Raw genomic sequence first — 16273 nt, 5'->3', positions numbered from 1 at the left:
AAATTTTTGTCTTTAACTTTTAGTCTAAATATTAAATATATATTATAATATCCAGTATATAATTTAGAAAATTTTCATACAAATTAATGCACTAAAAATGATTAAATAGTCTAAAACCATATATTCATCCAATTAATTATTTATATATACTGTTAGTGTATGTATTATATAATTAGGAATAAAACTATATATTCTTGTTTTAGATGCCCAAAAATAATAAAATAAATATGTATTTTATGAAAATTATAGCTAACATTTCTTTTAAATACGGGTTAATTTCAATGTGTTTTATTAAAAAGAGAGAAAGAGAGCGACTAAACAAATTGAATAATCATTTACAGTATTAGTTAGTATTATATATTATTTTTTAATACAGTGTTACGTAATCACAGTTATTTGTATTTATTACTTATTTGTTATAATTATATATATATATATATATATATATTATACATCCGTAGTCACAAAATAAAAAGAAAGAAAAATTAAAATTTATGAAACACTAATCTGTATTATAATTAGTTTGTCAGTAAATTTAGTATTAGTTTTCCGGTCATTATTGAGGCACAACCAAAGTGAGTGATGTATTTATATTACATAAAAATATTATAGTACTGTATACCATATTTACACACTAATATTATATAGAAATTGTTGTCATCTAAACAATAAAGTTAGTTATTATTTTATGTAATAACTACTACTACTACTACTATATGTATTACTTGTCTAATACCAGAATATTCTTGAATATTCAATTGAATTCATTGAAGCAGAAGTGATAGGGAAGTGATTAAGTGATTATATATAAAAAAAGAAAGTTTTTTTTGTGTGACTGTTATTTGTGTTGTTTTGTCTGTTATTATTGTCATTCAAATACACAAACCTCAGTATTCTTGAATCGGAAGCATTTCTTGCATTGTTTGAGTCCTTTCTCGACAAAAGTGTTTAATCGTTCGCCAATACTCTGGAACATCACAAGGCCTAAGGGTATACCCGCTAATGCATAGAACATGCAAAATGTCTTTCCGCCCACACTATCCAAACCATATATATATAGATAAATAGATTGATAGATAAAGACAATCAGTTAGTAAGTGAATTAAATTGAAAGACAATATTACATATAAGAGAGAATATAAGAAAGAGAGAGAGAGAAAGAGAGAGAGAGAGAGAAAAAGAAAAAGAGAAAAAGAAAAAGAGAAAGAGAGAGAGAGAGACTATGAAAGAGCAAATAACAAACTATTAAACCATTGATTGATATTTATTGTCAATGAACAAAAAACACACACATTTTATTGCTTAATAATAATAATAATGCTGTGTTTGTTGTGTATGTGTGTGAGTATTGAATAAAAAATATGAAACAAAAATCATATATTTATTTGGCGGCTAAACACTGAGACTCTATAAGAGAGAGAATCAATCATTGATTTGTCAAATGTTTGGTTATAAACATAAATATATTTTATTAAATATATATATGTTTTTATATATAAAATTCTAAGTCTGAAATTAAATCTATTAAATATAAAAATAATATAAACAATTGATTTATGTTTATAACTTTGAATTGTGTGCGAAAAACGTGTTTTTTGCATTAAATGTCTATCAAATCTATTTATGAAGTATTATTTTTTTGTTGCTAAAAAACATATAAATTATAAACATAAATGTTTTTTTTGTTGAGTTAAATAAAGTTACTAAATATTTAAATAGAAATTTAAATACAATAAACAATAGTATAAATTATATTAAAACAATTATATTTTATGTACAGTATGTATATAACTGTTCAAACAAATAAAGCAAAATATTGTTTTTATTCACTTCAATCATATTGAAAAACATTTTGTTATTTAATAAAAAAAACTACTGTCAAAATAATGATAATAAAAACTTGTCAAAATAATATTTAAAATAAGTGATATATCATATGTTTATATACAACAAGTTTATTAAATAAAAAAATAATATAATACTAAATAATATATTTATAAATAGTATTCAATAGTTATGATTTATGTTCTGTATATAACTACTACAGTATTTTTTACAAACAAATAGTATATAAGTTCATTGTTATAAGAGTTTTTAATATAAAAATAAAAACATTAATTTTTGTTTATTATTTGCTTTTTTGGCTAATTCAAAATGATAATAATCTTGACATATATAATAATAATTATTATAAAATGGTACAAAAAAATAAACATTATTATTATTTATTAAAAAAATACTTACGTTGCTGGAGTTGAATGACCATATCCTATGTGAAAATACAAAACAAAAATTTAATATTAATTTTTTAAAATTTAAAATAAATAATTATTGTTATATGTATATACAGTAAATGCTGTTATAAATTGAAATTAAAAAAAAATATTGAAGGTGTTATACAAAATGATGATTAACAAAAAATTCATATTAACTATTATACACTCAATTGTGTTTTGTATTATAATTTTATATCAGAAATTAACAACTAATATTATAATAATAATTGTAATATATACAGTATATATATTATAATAATATATTTTTTATTATTGCAATAAAATGCTAATAATTGCAGCTAATTACTGACTAAATTGTATCATAATTGTCAAAAAAGATTAACATTAATTTTATAAATATAATATAAATTGTATATCTATGTGTGTGCTTTGTGTTAAGCAATATGGGATATTATACAATATTATTATGTAATTAATAATATATATATACAGTACAGTTTATTATCGTAAAATGGTCACATAAAAAACTCGATAACATTATTATGATATCGTAATAATCGTATAAATAAAAATTAAAGTTTTATTATAAATTTAAAGCAAATATAGATTATCAATATCATTAACACTTCCGAGTTTTAAAAAAAAAATATAAATAAGTTTGTACTCAGTTAGCTAGTGATTTGATTAGTACTGTAGTCAATCTTTTAAAAATGAAATAAAAAATCAAATTATTTGAATTTTTTTTAAAAATTACTTTATTTTATGACTTATGAAATAAAATATAAAAATAAATAATCTGCCGTTACCGAAATAATTTTATTAACTTTTTTATTATCATATAATAACAGTTATATGCTATATATTATGATTTTGATTGTTAGTGTGTAATGTATTTTTGTTTGACAATTCAAAATATTCATGATATCATATTTAGTAATGACATCACATTTGTGGCTAATATCAACTAAAAATGGTACAAAAATATATATAAATAAATACAGTATACCTCATATACAGAACATTTATCTATATATTTATCTAACTATAGATACGATGTCTAATACATACCAAAAATAAATTGAGATAACAAATCATATTTATTCTTACATTTTAACAATATATATATATATATTCTGTACAATATATGATATATACTTATATTTTTATATATAAATAGTATATAAGATTTGACCAGCAAATAAAAGTTGCACTACTTTTATACATATATTATGAAACATTACAGATATATGGCTTAAAGTCATGAATTCATATTAGGGTTTATCAACATTTGGATGAAACATCAGTGACACAAATTGGTTGCCAACCATTTTTCTTTGCTGGCAGTAGTTGTAGTAGTAGTAGTAGTAGTAGTCAGTCATTGTCAATATAATCGCCAATCAAAATATAGTTATATATATATACAATACTGTAGTATAAATTAAGAAGATATAAATATAAAGTAAAAAAACATGAGAAAAAATAATTTGAAACCCATAACACAAACGCCTAAAGCGATTACAATAAATGATAAAAATTGTCTTTTTGTCTCTCTCTCTCTCTCTCTCTCTTTGCTCAAACAATTGATAATTCTTGTCATAACTTTTTAAAAACATATAACAACAAGAATTTTAAATCAAAATTTTGTTATTTTTTTATTTAATATCAATGTGTTGAGTAAATTTTCTATCAATATTTCCCAAAAAGTAAAGTATTAAATTAAAAAGTTATGTATAAAAATAGTGTTGAATCACTGTTGACAGTCTAATGTCCAAATGGTTTAAATATTTGCAAAACTTTTTTTTCTTATTCATAAAATAAAAATAAAAAATGTTATTTACATTTAAAAATAATTTTCTCGTAAATATTTAATATTAAAGTTAACATTAAAAAACAAATATTTATAAACAAAATTTGATATTATATTCAATAACAACTATTATTATTTAATTTTATATTAATTTTTTGATTGAAGTTATATTAAAAATATAAATATATATTTTATTTTATTGATACATCAAAACTATAATAATGTTTGGCAAAATTTAGTAAAATATTATGAAATCAATTTTGAGAATTATACTATTAATATATGTTTTTATACATTATTAGATTATTATAAATACTAACAATCAATAGATTTGGTAAACATAAAAATTTACATTTAATAAATCCTACTTTTATTTAAAATTTTAGAAAAACTTGTTAAATAATAAACAAAATATTAATATAACAAAATATTAAACAAAATTAATAATACAGATATAATAATTTAAAAAAATAGATGAATATTAAAATGTTTGTATAGAATTAAAATATTATTATGTAAAACATAATCATAAATAAATGTGAATCACTTTCAATGTTATTTCAAATAAAACATAAGAATAATACACTTTTTGTTATATATTCAATATATTAAAATTTTTAATCTTTTAAATAAAAAATATATATACAATAATATAGATTTCATACTATTGAAGCTTAAAATCATTTTATTTTGTATTAATATACATTAGTGATAATATTTATTTATTTTGTTATTTTATTTACAACAACAATTATTATTATTATTATTAAATATTAAATTTAACATTTCTTATCAAAGTTATGACAAGAATTTAAATTAAAGTTAAATATTTTGAATAACTGCCAAATATTTTTTAACTTTTTAACTATACTTTTTAAATAAATAAAAAAACATACAAACATTTGTGACATGTTTGCAAAAATTATTAGGTAAACGCTTTTAAGTAATGGATAATAGTATTAAATATTAATAATAATATTATGTAATGTATTTAGTTTATAAAAATTATAAGTGTTTATCAAGAAATGTTAAGTTATATACAAATATATATGTTTTTTAAACAAACAAGAAAAATAACTATTAATATAAATTTATAATATAATCATAGATGTTATAAAAAATATATTTTAAAGCAAAGTATTAAAAGTAACATAATTAATGTAATTATTAAATAAATAAAAATAAAATAAAAAATAATTTAATAAAAAAAATAAAATAAAATAATAGTTAAATATATATAATAAGTTAATAATTTACAAACATTTAAATGCTAATTTTTAAATTTTTACAACAATTTAAGACAATATACAGTAAGACAATAAACATTTTTATATTAAATAATAATAATATTAATATATATAATAATAGTACTAATAGTAGTACAATATATTATATAATATATACAGTACTATCCATTTCCCACATGTATTGTCAAACAAGATGACATTAAATGACAAATTTAAATTTAATAGAAAAATATTTTCATATAAAAAAGGAAATTCAATTGAATCAAATTGATATTAAACAGGAAAAGTTTTATAAAAGTAAAAAAATGAAAGTTATTTTATTTTAAAAAACTAAAACATTATAAAATTGGGAGATATAGAAAAAAATAAATAAATTGAATAGAAATATATCGATAAAAATTGAAATAACATATAAATGAAAAATAAATTTGATTTATTTATATATTTATAAGTATTTATATTATATTAATATATACAGAGTATAGATAAATAAATATAAAATGTACATAAAAATTGAAAATACCAAACGATTTCTCGTTAGATCTAAAAATTTTGTGACAGTTTTTTTTTTGGTTATATATATATATATATTAAATTATGTTAACAAAGCAATAGATTCATTGATTTAATAATAGAAATCAATGTTTTAAAATATAAAAGTTTTTTTTATCTATTTGTCTAAAATTTTGAAAACAGAAATTTATTAGAGATATATATATATATATATATATATATATTAAATATATAAATATAAAAGTTTGTTATTAAAGACACAGTATATTTAGTAAATAAATTTTAGTTATCAAAGTTTTAAAGTTATTTTATAGTTATCAGTGCTATTAGTTATAAATTTAGTTCTATATATTGAGGGAATATACTCGTGCCTCAATGCCTATCGTCCCTCAATATATTTAAAATTAAACGTTTAAATAGATATATTAAATTAAATTATTTTATCATATAAATTATACTGTATATACAAATAATTTATAGTTTATATGGTATACTATACAAAAAATTATAATAAATATTAAAAAATCAGTTTTATTATTTAGAAAAATTTTTATTTTAGTTTTATTTGTATTAAATAATGTTATTGGTTTTTTATTTAATGAATAAATTATTTAATTAGTATATATATATATACGGTATATATAATAAAACAACTAATTTATTGTCTATTGTATAATAAAAATACAACGAAATAAAAAAAAATTTAGTTCATTTAATAAACCTAATAAACTAATAATTATTTAGTAGAGTATAAGAGACTATAATAATCGTAAAAATAAAATAAAAAATTGTTTACTATTGGATAGAATAGCAATAGTTACTGGAATTTATTTTAGTAAATAAAAAAAATAAAACAATAAGTTATAACTTAAACAAAAGGCCAGAGAGTATTAAGACATTAAAAAATAAAAGAGAAATATAAAATACCTATCAATAAATACTACACATAAATACATTATATATATATATACTATAATTTATATATAAGTTATAAAAGATATTAAAAAAGCACGTTTTGACTCTTAAACAACAAGTTAATTAAATGTGATATTAATGAAAAACTTTTTTATGTTTGTAACGTGAATATCACACTATTATAATACATTTACAGTAGAAATATTATAAAAACTCTATATTTAGTGTTAATATTATATTAAATTTAGAAATATTTTGTAATATACAGTATATGATATACAATATTATTAATATTACATTTTTTACCATTACAATAAGGTTTGTTGAAAGATAACAATGCTTATGTTTTTGATGAGTATATAAATAACTTTTTGAATGAATATAAATATATTTATATATTTAAAACATAAAGTTTAGAAAATATTGTCAAATATTTTTCTTCTATAAACTTTGCTATTGTTTTATTTTTTCTTTATTTGTAAATTATTATTTAAAAAAACAAATTTTAATGACATTTATACCAAACTGTTGTATATATATATATAATATATAAAAAACGATGAAACACAACATCATCTCATACTTATGTTTAGCTAAAAATTTATTTGTTTGTTAAATTTGATGTACTATTAAAACTTTATTATTATTATTCGAAGTCTATTATATATAAGTTTAGTATATAAACTATTATATTATATTCTATTAAAAGCTTTCAATAAAAATGATTAACTTATTTAAAGTTAAGGCACGCATTAGGTTTTTTTGAAGTAATTCACACATTCAGACACTTTAAATGTGTGTGTCTTATAATATTATATAATATAAAAGGGCCTTACATTAATCTCGGGCATGGGGTTTTTGCTATAATTCTTAAACGGAGTGAGATACATTAATTTTGTAAAAAGTGTATTAAAATGTGATTTACGCGTGATACTATAAAATATTTAATTTTTAATTTTAATCACGTGATCATATTTATTCTGAGATGTTTGCAAACCACTATGTCAGAACCTTACCTATAAATGATAGAAAAAAATTTCATCAACAATAATGTAGAGCTTAAATTGGAAATTTATGGGAAGAAAATTTTTTTGAAATTAATCAAAAAATTATTTTTTTATGGTTTTTCAAACTTGTAGAAAAACACATTATATAAAATAGTCGAAAATAAAATGACGTTATTTATGGACAATAGACACTTAATAGATAAAGATTTTATTACTATTACTTATTTTGAAAACAAAATTTTTTTATGTTAAATATTTTTTTAGATAATCAAACTTAATTACAAATTACATTATCGAATTACTATATTGTGTTTTTTATTATAATTTAATTATCTAAAAAAATATTTGACATAAAAAAATTTTGTTTTCATAATAAGTAATAGTAATAAAATCTTTATCTATTAAGTGTCTATTGTCCATAAATAACGTCATTTTATTTTCGACTATTTTATATAATGTGTTTTTCTACAAGTTTGAAAAACCATAAAAAAATTATTTTTTGATTAATTTCAAAAAAATTTTCTTCCCATAAATTTCCAATTTAAGCTCTACATTATTGTTGATGAAATTTTTTTCTATCATTTATAGGTAAGGTTCTGACATAGTGGTTTGCAAACATCTCAGAATAAATATGATCACGTGATTAAAATTATAAATTAAATATTTTATAGTATCACGCGTAAATCACATTTTAATACATTTTTTACAAAATTAATGTATCTCACTCCGTTTAAGAATTATAGCAAAAGCCCCATGCCCGAGATTAATGTAAGGCCCTTTTATATAATACTTTTTATAAAAAAACATAAGTTTAACAAAATAAATACAAAAAAAAATATTTTTATTTCTTTCACTCACTCACTCACTCACTCACTCACTCACTCACTCACTCACTCTTTTCTGAGCCCAAAAATTAGTGTTCAACTAAAAAATTTTAAAAATGATTATCATATATATTATATTTTCAAGTTGTAAAAGATTTGTTTTTGTTTATCATTTAATTTATAAACACATTTTTTAGAAACTTTATTTTATTATATATATATTTATTTAATAAATTTATATGTATTATACAACAATACTGTAAAACGATTGATTTATATAAAAAATACACTTTATATAATATTTTCATTAAAATTCATTATATTAGATGATTAGTCGTATGAAGTGTTTAATCAAACGATATAAATACAGTACTTATAGTTGAAATGGTTATAAAACTTTTACAAATACAGTACATACAGTTAGTATAATATTAATTTTATTATATTATTATCATATTATGTTTTAACTCGTTTTCCGCATATTGTGTGGGCGTATATTTTTGTACTGTATTAATGACATTTTATTTATGTTGTTATATCTATAACATTGATGAATATATCATATGTATGTAAACTTTTATTGACCTATACTTAACCAGTGATAATGACGATGCTATTGCTATATATTATTGAAACACACACACACACACACACACACACACACACACACACACACACACACACACACACACACACACACACACACACACACACACACACACACAGTTGAAATTGGATGCCATTGTTTGACTAAAAAAAATAGTTGTAAAACAGATATAAACTTTTTTATTTTGTTTTAAACATTTTTATATAAAACTATAATACTGTAGATTTCAGTTGCGTTAGTTAATGTCCAGTAAAAGTCAAGTTATATTATATATATACTGTATATTGAAGCTATAATTCAAATAATGAGTCTAATAAGAAAAGTCATCCAATTATTTTTTGATGATAATTTCACATAATTTTATTTTTTGAAATTAAAGCAGTATTTTAGCTATTAGTTAATATTTTTTTGTGCTCTCTTTCTCTCTAAAAAATATAATTTTGTTAATTTCTTTCATTAATATAAATTTCTACTGTATATTATCATACACAGTAGTAAAACATATATTAAGTTAAATTAAAATTAGAAAATAAGAGAGTAACTAATATACAGTATATATATATATATATATATATATATATATATATATATATATTAATCTAAAAACATTAAATTAATGATTTTATTTAGAATGTAATATTATGATTATCAAAAAATAATGTACTTTATTATACAGTATATAATGATAAATGATATTTAGTTAATTATTTTTAAAAATAATAATTAAATTTATACATAACAAATATTGTTTATTAATTTTTTGTATTTTTATCTAATATAATAATAATTATTATTATTAACATTAATAATAATTAATTTTCAAAATTCAATTAAAACACTATTTAAATAACATAACTGTTAAACAAATTATAAAATTGATATTATTTTTTAATTTGCTTATAATAACACAAACATTTTTATTACTGTTAATAAAACAACATGTAATTAGATTAAAACATTTCTAATAAATATTGAAATATTGATATTAAATATTTCTATCATAAATTTAATGTAAAAATAACATTATTAATTAAATAGTTTATTTTTATGTAGTTTATAATTATATTATAATATATAATATTAAACATCATTTTTAAAAAATGTTAACAATTTTTATCATTTAATGATATACTTAAAGCCTTTACAATAGTATAATTAAGGTTAAGTGGATACTCTATAGTAACACAAAATAATAGTTTTGTTTAAAAAAAAATATAATTTTCATTCAAAAATAAAAAAAAAGTTATTTTTATCAAAATGACAAAAATGTAAATATATATATATATAGATATTTAGTTATATGTATATAAACATAAAGAATAATTTAAAAATCAATAATAATGTTAAGGCAAATGTTATTATATTATAATATATAAGAAATATATATATATGTCTTAAGGTCATGAAAATACTGTACATATATTATGTAACAAACATGTAATTGAATGAATCGATTTGTGCATCGAATCGCTTATAATAACAATTTTCTTTCTCTCAACAAAAAAAAATCTTATGACAAATGCAATGTAAACCTTAATATTCATGGGTTGGGTTGACTTATATATATATGTAGTATCAGAGAGAGAGAGAGAGAGAGAGAGAGAGAGAGAGAGAGAGAGAGAGAAAGCCAAAAATAATGATCTCAAAAAACTTAAATTATATATAGATTTCAATATTTTTATTAAAGTAAAATTCTTTCACATTTTTTCATAGAAATAAACAAATTGTTAATTCATTAAATATAGTAACAGTATTTTATAAAATATTTTTTTTATTATATTAAGTCAAATGATAAAATTTAAAAAAATATATTAATTTTTAAAGTAAAAGTCAAGATTTTTATAATATATTGCTTCAAATCTTAGTTATTTTCAAATAATACACATACAACTCGTAATAATAATAATAATAGTATTTTTGTGATTGAAACATTGTTTCTTTATCATCCAAATAAATTTCATAAATCAAATAACAAACAAACAAAAAAAATCAAAGATTTATTGAAAGACTGTGTATTCATTTTTATTGTAACCGTTAGAAACTGGAACTAAAAGTTTGATTTATTGACAAAATATGATATAGTTTTTTATTGAAATGTTTTGATGTGTTATTTGCAATTTTATATGACTTTTTTTTAATACTGTATGTATAGTATCCTATTTTATAATATATTTTTTGCTAATTTAAATTACAATTATTATTGTTAGTAGTATATTGAAAGTAGTAATTAAATATTAGTAGTTGTTTTTAATTTTTTATTATTATATCATGTTTAATAGCAAAAATATATCCTAGCATTTTAAAATTAAACTTTATTGATATTAAACTATATACAGTATATATTGTATAATAGATACAGTATATTATTAATCAATGTTACTGTATATACTATAGTACTGTAGTTATAAACATTATTTTGCTTGAGAATATTGTAAATATTTATTTGAGATTTTTTTTATTGAGATGATTGATGACAATTGAATTTATTTAAATATTTATGAAAAATAGTTGTTTGCGTTAACATATAAATATATATATATATATACGTTGTATAAAGTGTGTAATATTGTTATTATACAGTAGTTTAGTTAAGTAATACTAACAACTATTTACAGTAGTTTACTTTTTCAAAATTATCATTTATTTTATTATTATTATTTTATTTTAAATATTTGGACATGGCTAATTTAATATAATTTGCCAACACTTCACATGAAATTTATTTAAATAATATAAGTTATGTATAAAGTATTTATAATATTTAGATATATTCCTAAAAAATAAAATAAATTGCTACCAATTTATCTACTAATAAATAATTTAGCTTAATATAAATTTATGATATATATATATGTATGTATATATTATATTAAATGGAGTTAAATGGGTAAAATAAAAAATAAATATTATTTAAATGATCCTAACAAAAAAAACATTACATATAAACATATATTATTAAATATTTGTTTATTGACATTGATACTATTTAAAAATAAAACAAAGATTTCAATATACAGTATTATAATGTTTTTTAAATATTACTTTTTTCTAATGTTTTGAACAAATATGTAATTTTTATTTTATTCACACATCATTGACAATTGAATATCTCATTGTTTTCTTTTATTTTGAATAATTTTTTTTGCTAACTTTGCATTATTTTCTAATCGCATAAAAATAAAATACTGTAAGAAAAATTGATTTATAAAAATAGGTTTCCATAAAAATTAATGTATAATATAAATGCAAAGCAGTTCATACACACTATTAGTTAAGTTCACTAATTTCCATAGTAATCACTTATTTAATGCCAACCGTTAAGCTATTTAAACATTTTTGTGATAGTATTTTGTGATTCACCTTAAATTAAGTGCATATCACTAACAAAGATTTGTTTTAGTAAAAGTTCATAACAAATAGCCATTGTATGCATGTATGTATGTATGTATGTATGTATGTATGTATGTGTGTGTGTGTGTGTGTGTGTGTGTGTGTGTGTGTGTGTGTGTGTGTGTGTGTGTGTGTGATAATAATATAAATATACGTCTACTTTTAATAAAATATTATTGACTAATTTGAATAAATTATAAATTTAATTCAAACTCATTTATTAATAGACTTTAATTAAATGTCTTTAAAATATGCATTCAATTATTTAATTTAAATTCTAAAAAATTATGTGTAATTTTTAAGAGATTTAATTATTTAAATTATTTCTTTAAAGAATATTCTAATAATAATAATAATAATAATACAAACAAAACTAATTTAGTTGTCTAATAGAAATTAGTGACATTTCTTTGACATTGCTATTTAAATACATTTATTATAAGAAAAAACATTAATAAAAAATTAGTTATACTTAAAGTAAAGGTACAAAATATTTTCTATGTCTATATTGATGTATTACATGTTATATAATTTGAGTTAATTTAACAAAATTTAGGTCAAAATTTCTTATATACTAATATATATTAATAGTATTTATATATCGGTATGTATACAATAAAAAGCTAATCATTTAATAAGAAAATTTCTTATCATATGACTTAATCATTAAAAAAATAATTTATTCATTTTTATAAATAAATTAATATTTTATTTTTGATAAATAAATAAATATATATTTATTATTTTCTAATGTTTTATTAATTCTATAAATAATAAATTATTTAATTAAATTAATAATATGTACGCAAAAATAGTATATCATATAAATAATCTATTTTTATTAATTCTTATTTTAGTATTGTATTATATATCAGTTTTAGCAATCAATTAATTATATTTAGATGAAATCATATAATTAAAGTCTAAAAATATTATTTAATCATAAATGAAATAAATAACATAAATACCGATCACTATATATATCATACAATATAATTGAGAGCCGTTTGTATATAAAAGACAAAATTAAGTTAATATTATTAAACAGTGTTTCGATATTATTTCTCTGGAGAGACGCTAAATAAAAGTGATATAAATGGCAACAAAAAAAACAAAAACCGCCGACAAGTTTCATAGTTAAACAAAGTAAAAGACTAAAAGATTTGTACGAATAGTATTATATTACAGTATACGAGAAAAAAAGAGAGAGAAAGAGAGAAAAAGAGAGAAAAAGAGAGAAAAAGAGAGAAAAAGAGAGAGAGACATAACATAATAATAGACAAACTGAGAGATAAATTTTAATTAAAGCCCTGATAGGAATGAGACGGAAATTGTTGGATATGAGAACAGGGAGGATATGGAGGTATTGAATCAATAATGAGATAGTTAGCGAATGGATAAGTGATTCAGTGTCTATGTATGTGTGTGTAAGTGTTTTAGTTGTCATTTTATTTGTAATAAATTTTTATAATATTATTTATCTATTATTTCAAATGATATAATCATATTTTTTGCGTTAAATACTATTTCTATGTATCTAACAATTAATCAGAATGTGATATAAGCATAGAATTTATATACAGTATATAAATAAATAAATATATATATATAGTAAATAACTATAATTGAATATAGTTGTGTACTGTATAACTACAGTATATGGATAGCAAAGTGGATATTGATTTGACATAATTGGTCGACAGATGCTATCAGTGATCAGCAGATAAACTTGATATCTATTAAAAGATATTATATGACAGATCATATATATATATATACAATATATTTTAAACACACACATACATACATTTTTTTTGTTAATTATTAATATATAATTTAACTATTATTAGATTTCCTAATCAAAAAAAAATTTAGATAAAAAATTAAAAATAGTAGAGAGAGAGAGAGAGACCAATAGATGGACAGTTAGTCAATCAGTATTAGATATTTAAAAAAATGATGATTTGCTGTTAAAGTCAATATAAATGACTCCATTTCTCTCTCTTTTTATAGTTTGATATTTGACGCCTTAAATGTGGTTTTTATTGAATTTTTTGCCACACAAAAGCCCAACGCATGAGTATATAGGTATACGACCTGATTGTCATCTCTTTCTCTCTCTCTCTCTCTCTCTCTCTCTCTCTCTCTCTCTCTCTCCTTCAGCATCTGTACAGCCAATACTAACAGTGAAAAAACTATTATCAATCAAAAACTATTTGTCTATTTTGATGTCCTTTTTTGTTAAAAATAAATAAATAAATTCATTAAATCGATTTTTATTTTTACTAATTTTTTGGTAACTATTATATTTTATCTTATAAATGTTATTATAATACTTGTTGTTATGTTGATTATGCATATAATTATACTGTATTTATATATTTATCATATTAATAATTAAATGTAAATTTAGACAACAAATATTTAACCAATACATCTAATTACATAAAATTAAACTATTAAAAAATTTAATAAATATTATTAAGTTTAATAAATTTTCATGATTTTATTATAATTAATGATCATAAATATTGTAGCAAAAATTATTATAAAATAAAAACTATAAACTATAAGCTTATGTTTTTGAGATTATATACATATAATTTCATAAAAATTCATTATAATTCTCAAACAATAAATATTTCTATTAATAACTGTTATTAAATTGACACAATTTTTTTTAATCATATTTATAACATAATAACTTATATAAACTATAAAGTTATGGATAAACACAGTTATCTTTGTAAACAATTGATTTTCATTAATAAGTATATTTCATATATGAAAAACATACACAACTTTCTAAAAATAGTGTGTAAACAATAATAATAATAATTATTATTATGCTTTTTAGATATAAATTTTATACATTTATCTAACTAATAAATCTATAAAATAATAATAATAATTTATATAATTATTAATAAACAAGTTCAATTGCATTAAACTTTTTTTTATTAATAGCGGCAATAAACATTAATTACGGAAGTATAAATATTATATTTTATATAAAAATAATAATAACAAATAGCAAGTAATTAATTTAAATTTTAGTTAATATTTTGGAGTCAGTTTTTACATATACTGTACGTTGAAATTCAAAAAATATTTGTAATTATAAATGTGTTTTATTTTTCATACTAAACTTATTGTAACAATAATAATAATAATAAAATTCATACAATTTATAAACTAACAAACATATGATATATAAAGACTTTATATAAAAATTAAATTTTTATATCATTTGAATTCCTGCATATATTTCTAATTACTGTATAAACAATAAACATTTTGTGAAAAATTTCATCCAAAAAAAATTCTAACTATTTTAATAGTAATGTTTCAATACAAATGTAATGGTAGCATATTATTATAGACTTTATAATAGTTAAAATTATTATATAATAGTTTCAATGAAATTTAAAAACAAATAATTATTTAAATTCTCATCAAAAATTGTAAATTTCTTATAATTTTCAAAATAAATTTATTATATAAAATTAATTAAATATTTTTAATTTCAACCTTTTAAGTTTTCTGATTTATTATTAAAATTAATAAATTTTCTAAAAGCCAAAAAATTTAATACAATCTAATTTCTCACAATAGTTCAGAACACAAATATTTAATCAATAAAAAAATAACAGTTAACTATTGATTATGTGTTAATCGTATACTATATATAAAATATATGAAAATTTGATCCATTTTTATCCATTA

At 18.6% G+C, this 16273-nt stretch overlaps 1 protein-coding gene across 1 annotated transcript in view; it reads right to left on the bottom strand.

Annotated features, from left to right (window-relative positions):
- Positions 1-16273, bottom strand: part of LOC128955998 (two pore potassium channel protein sup-9-like) — a 51174-nt gene that overhangs the window by 4464 nt on the left and 30437 nt on the right. The window contains exons 2-3 of the mRNA XM_054301679.1: positions 2245-2269; positions 887-1037 (exon numbers count right to left, since the gene is read on the bottom strand). Coding sequence (XP_054157654.1) covers positions 887-1037; positions 2245-2269 — 176 coding nt within the window. The remainder of the gene's footprint in view (positions 1-886; positions 1038-2244; positions 2270-16273) is intronic.

This window comes from Oppia nitens, unplaced genomic scaffold (assembly GCF_028296485.1).
Source record: "Oppia nitens isolate AA-2021 unplaced genomic scaffold, nextdenovo-longstitch-racon4-pilon3 scaffold2_pilon_pilon_pilon, whole genome shotgun sequence".
Classification (NCBI taxonomy): domain Eukaryota; kingdom Metazoa; phylum Arthropoda; class Arachnida; order Sarcoptiformes; family Oppiidae; genus Oppia; species Oppia nitens.
This window is presented reverse-complemented; position numbering and strand designations above follow the sequence as displayed.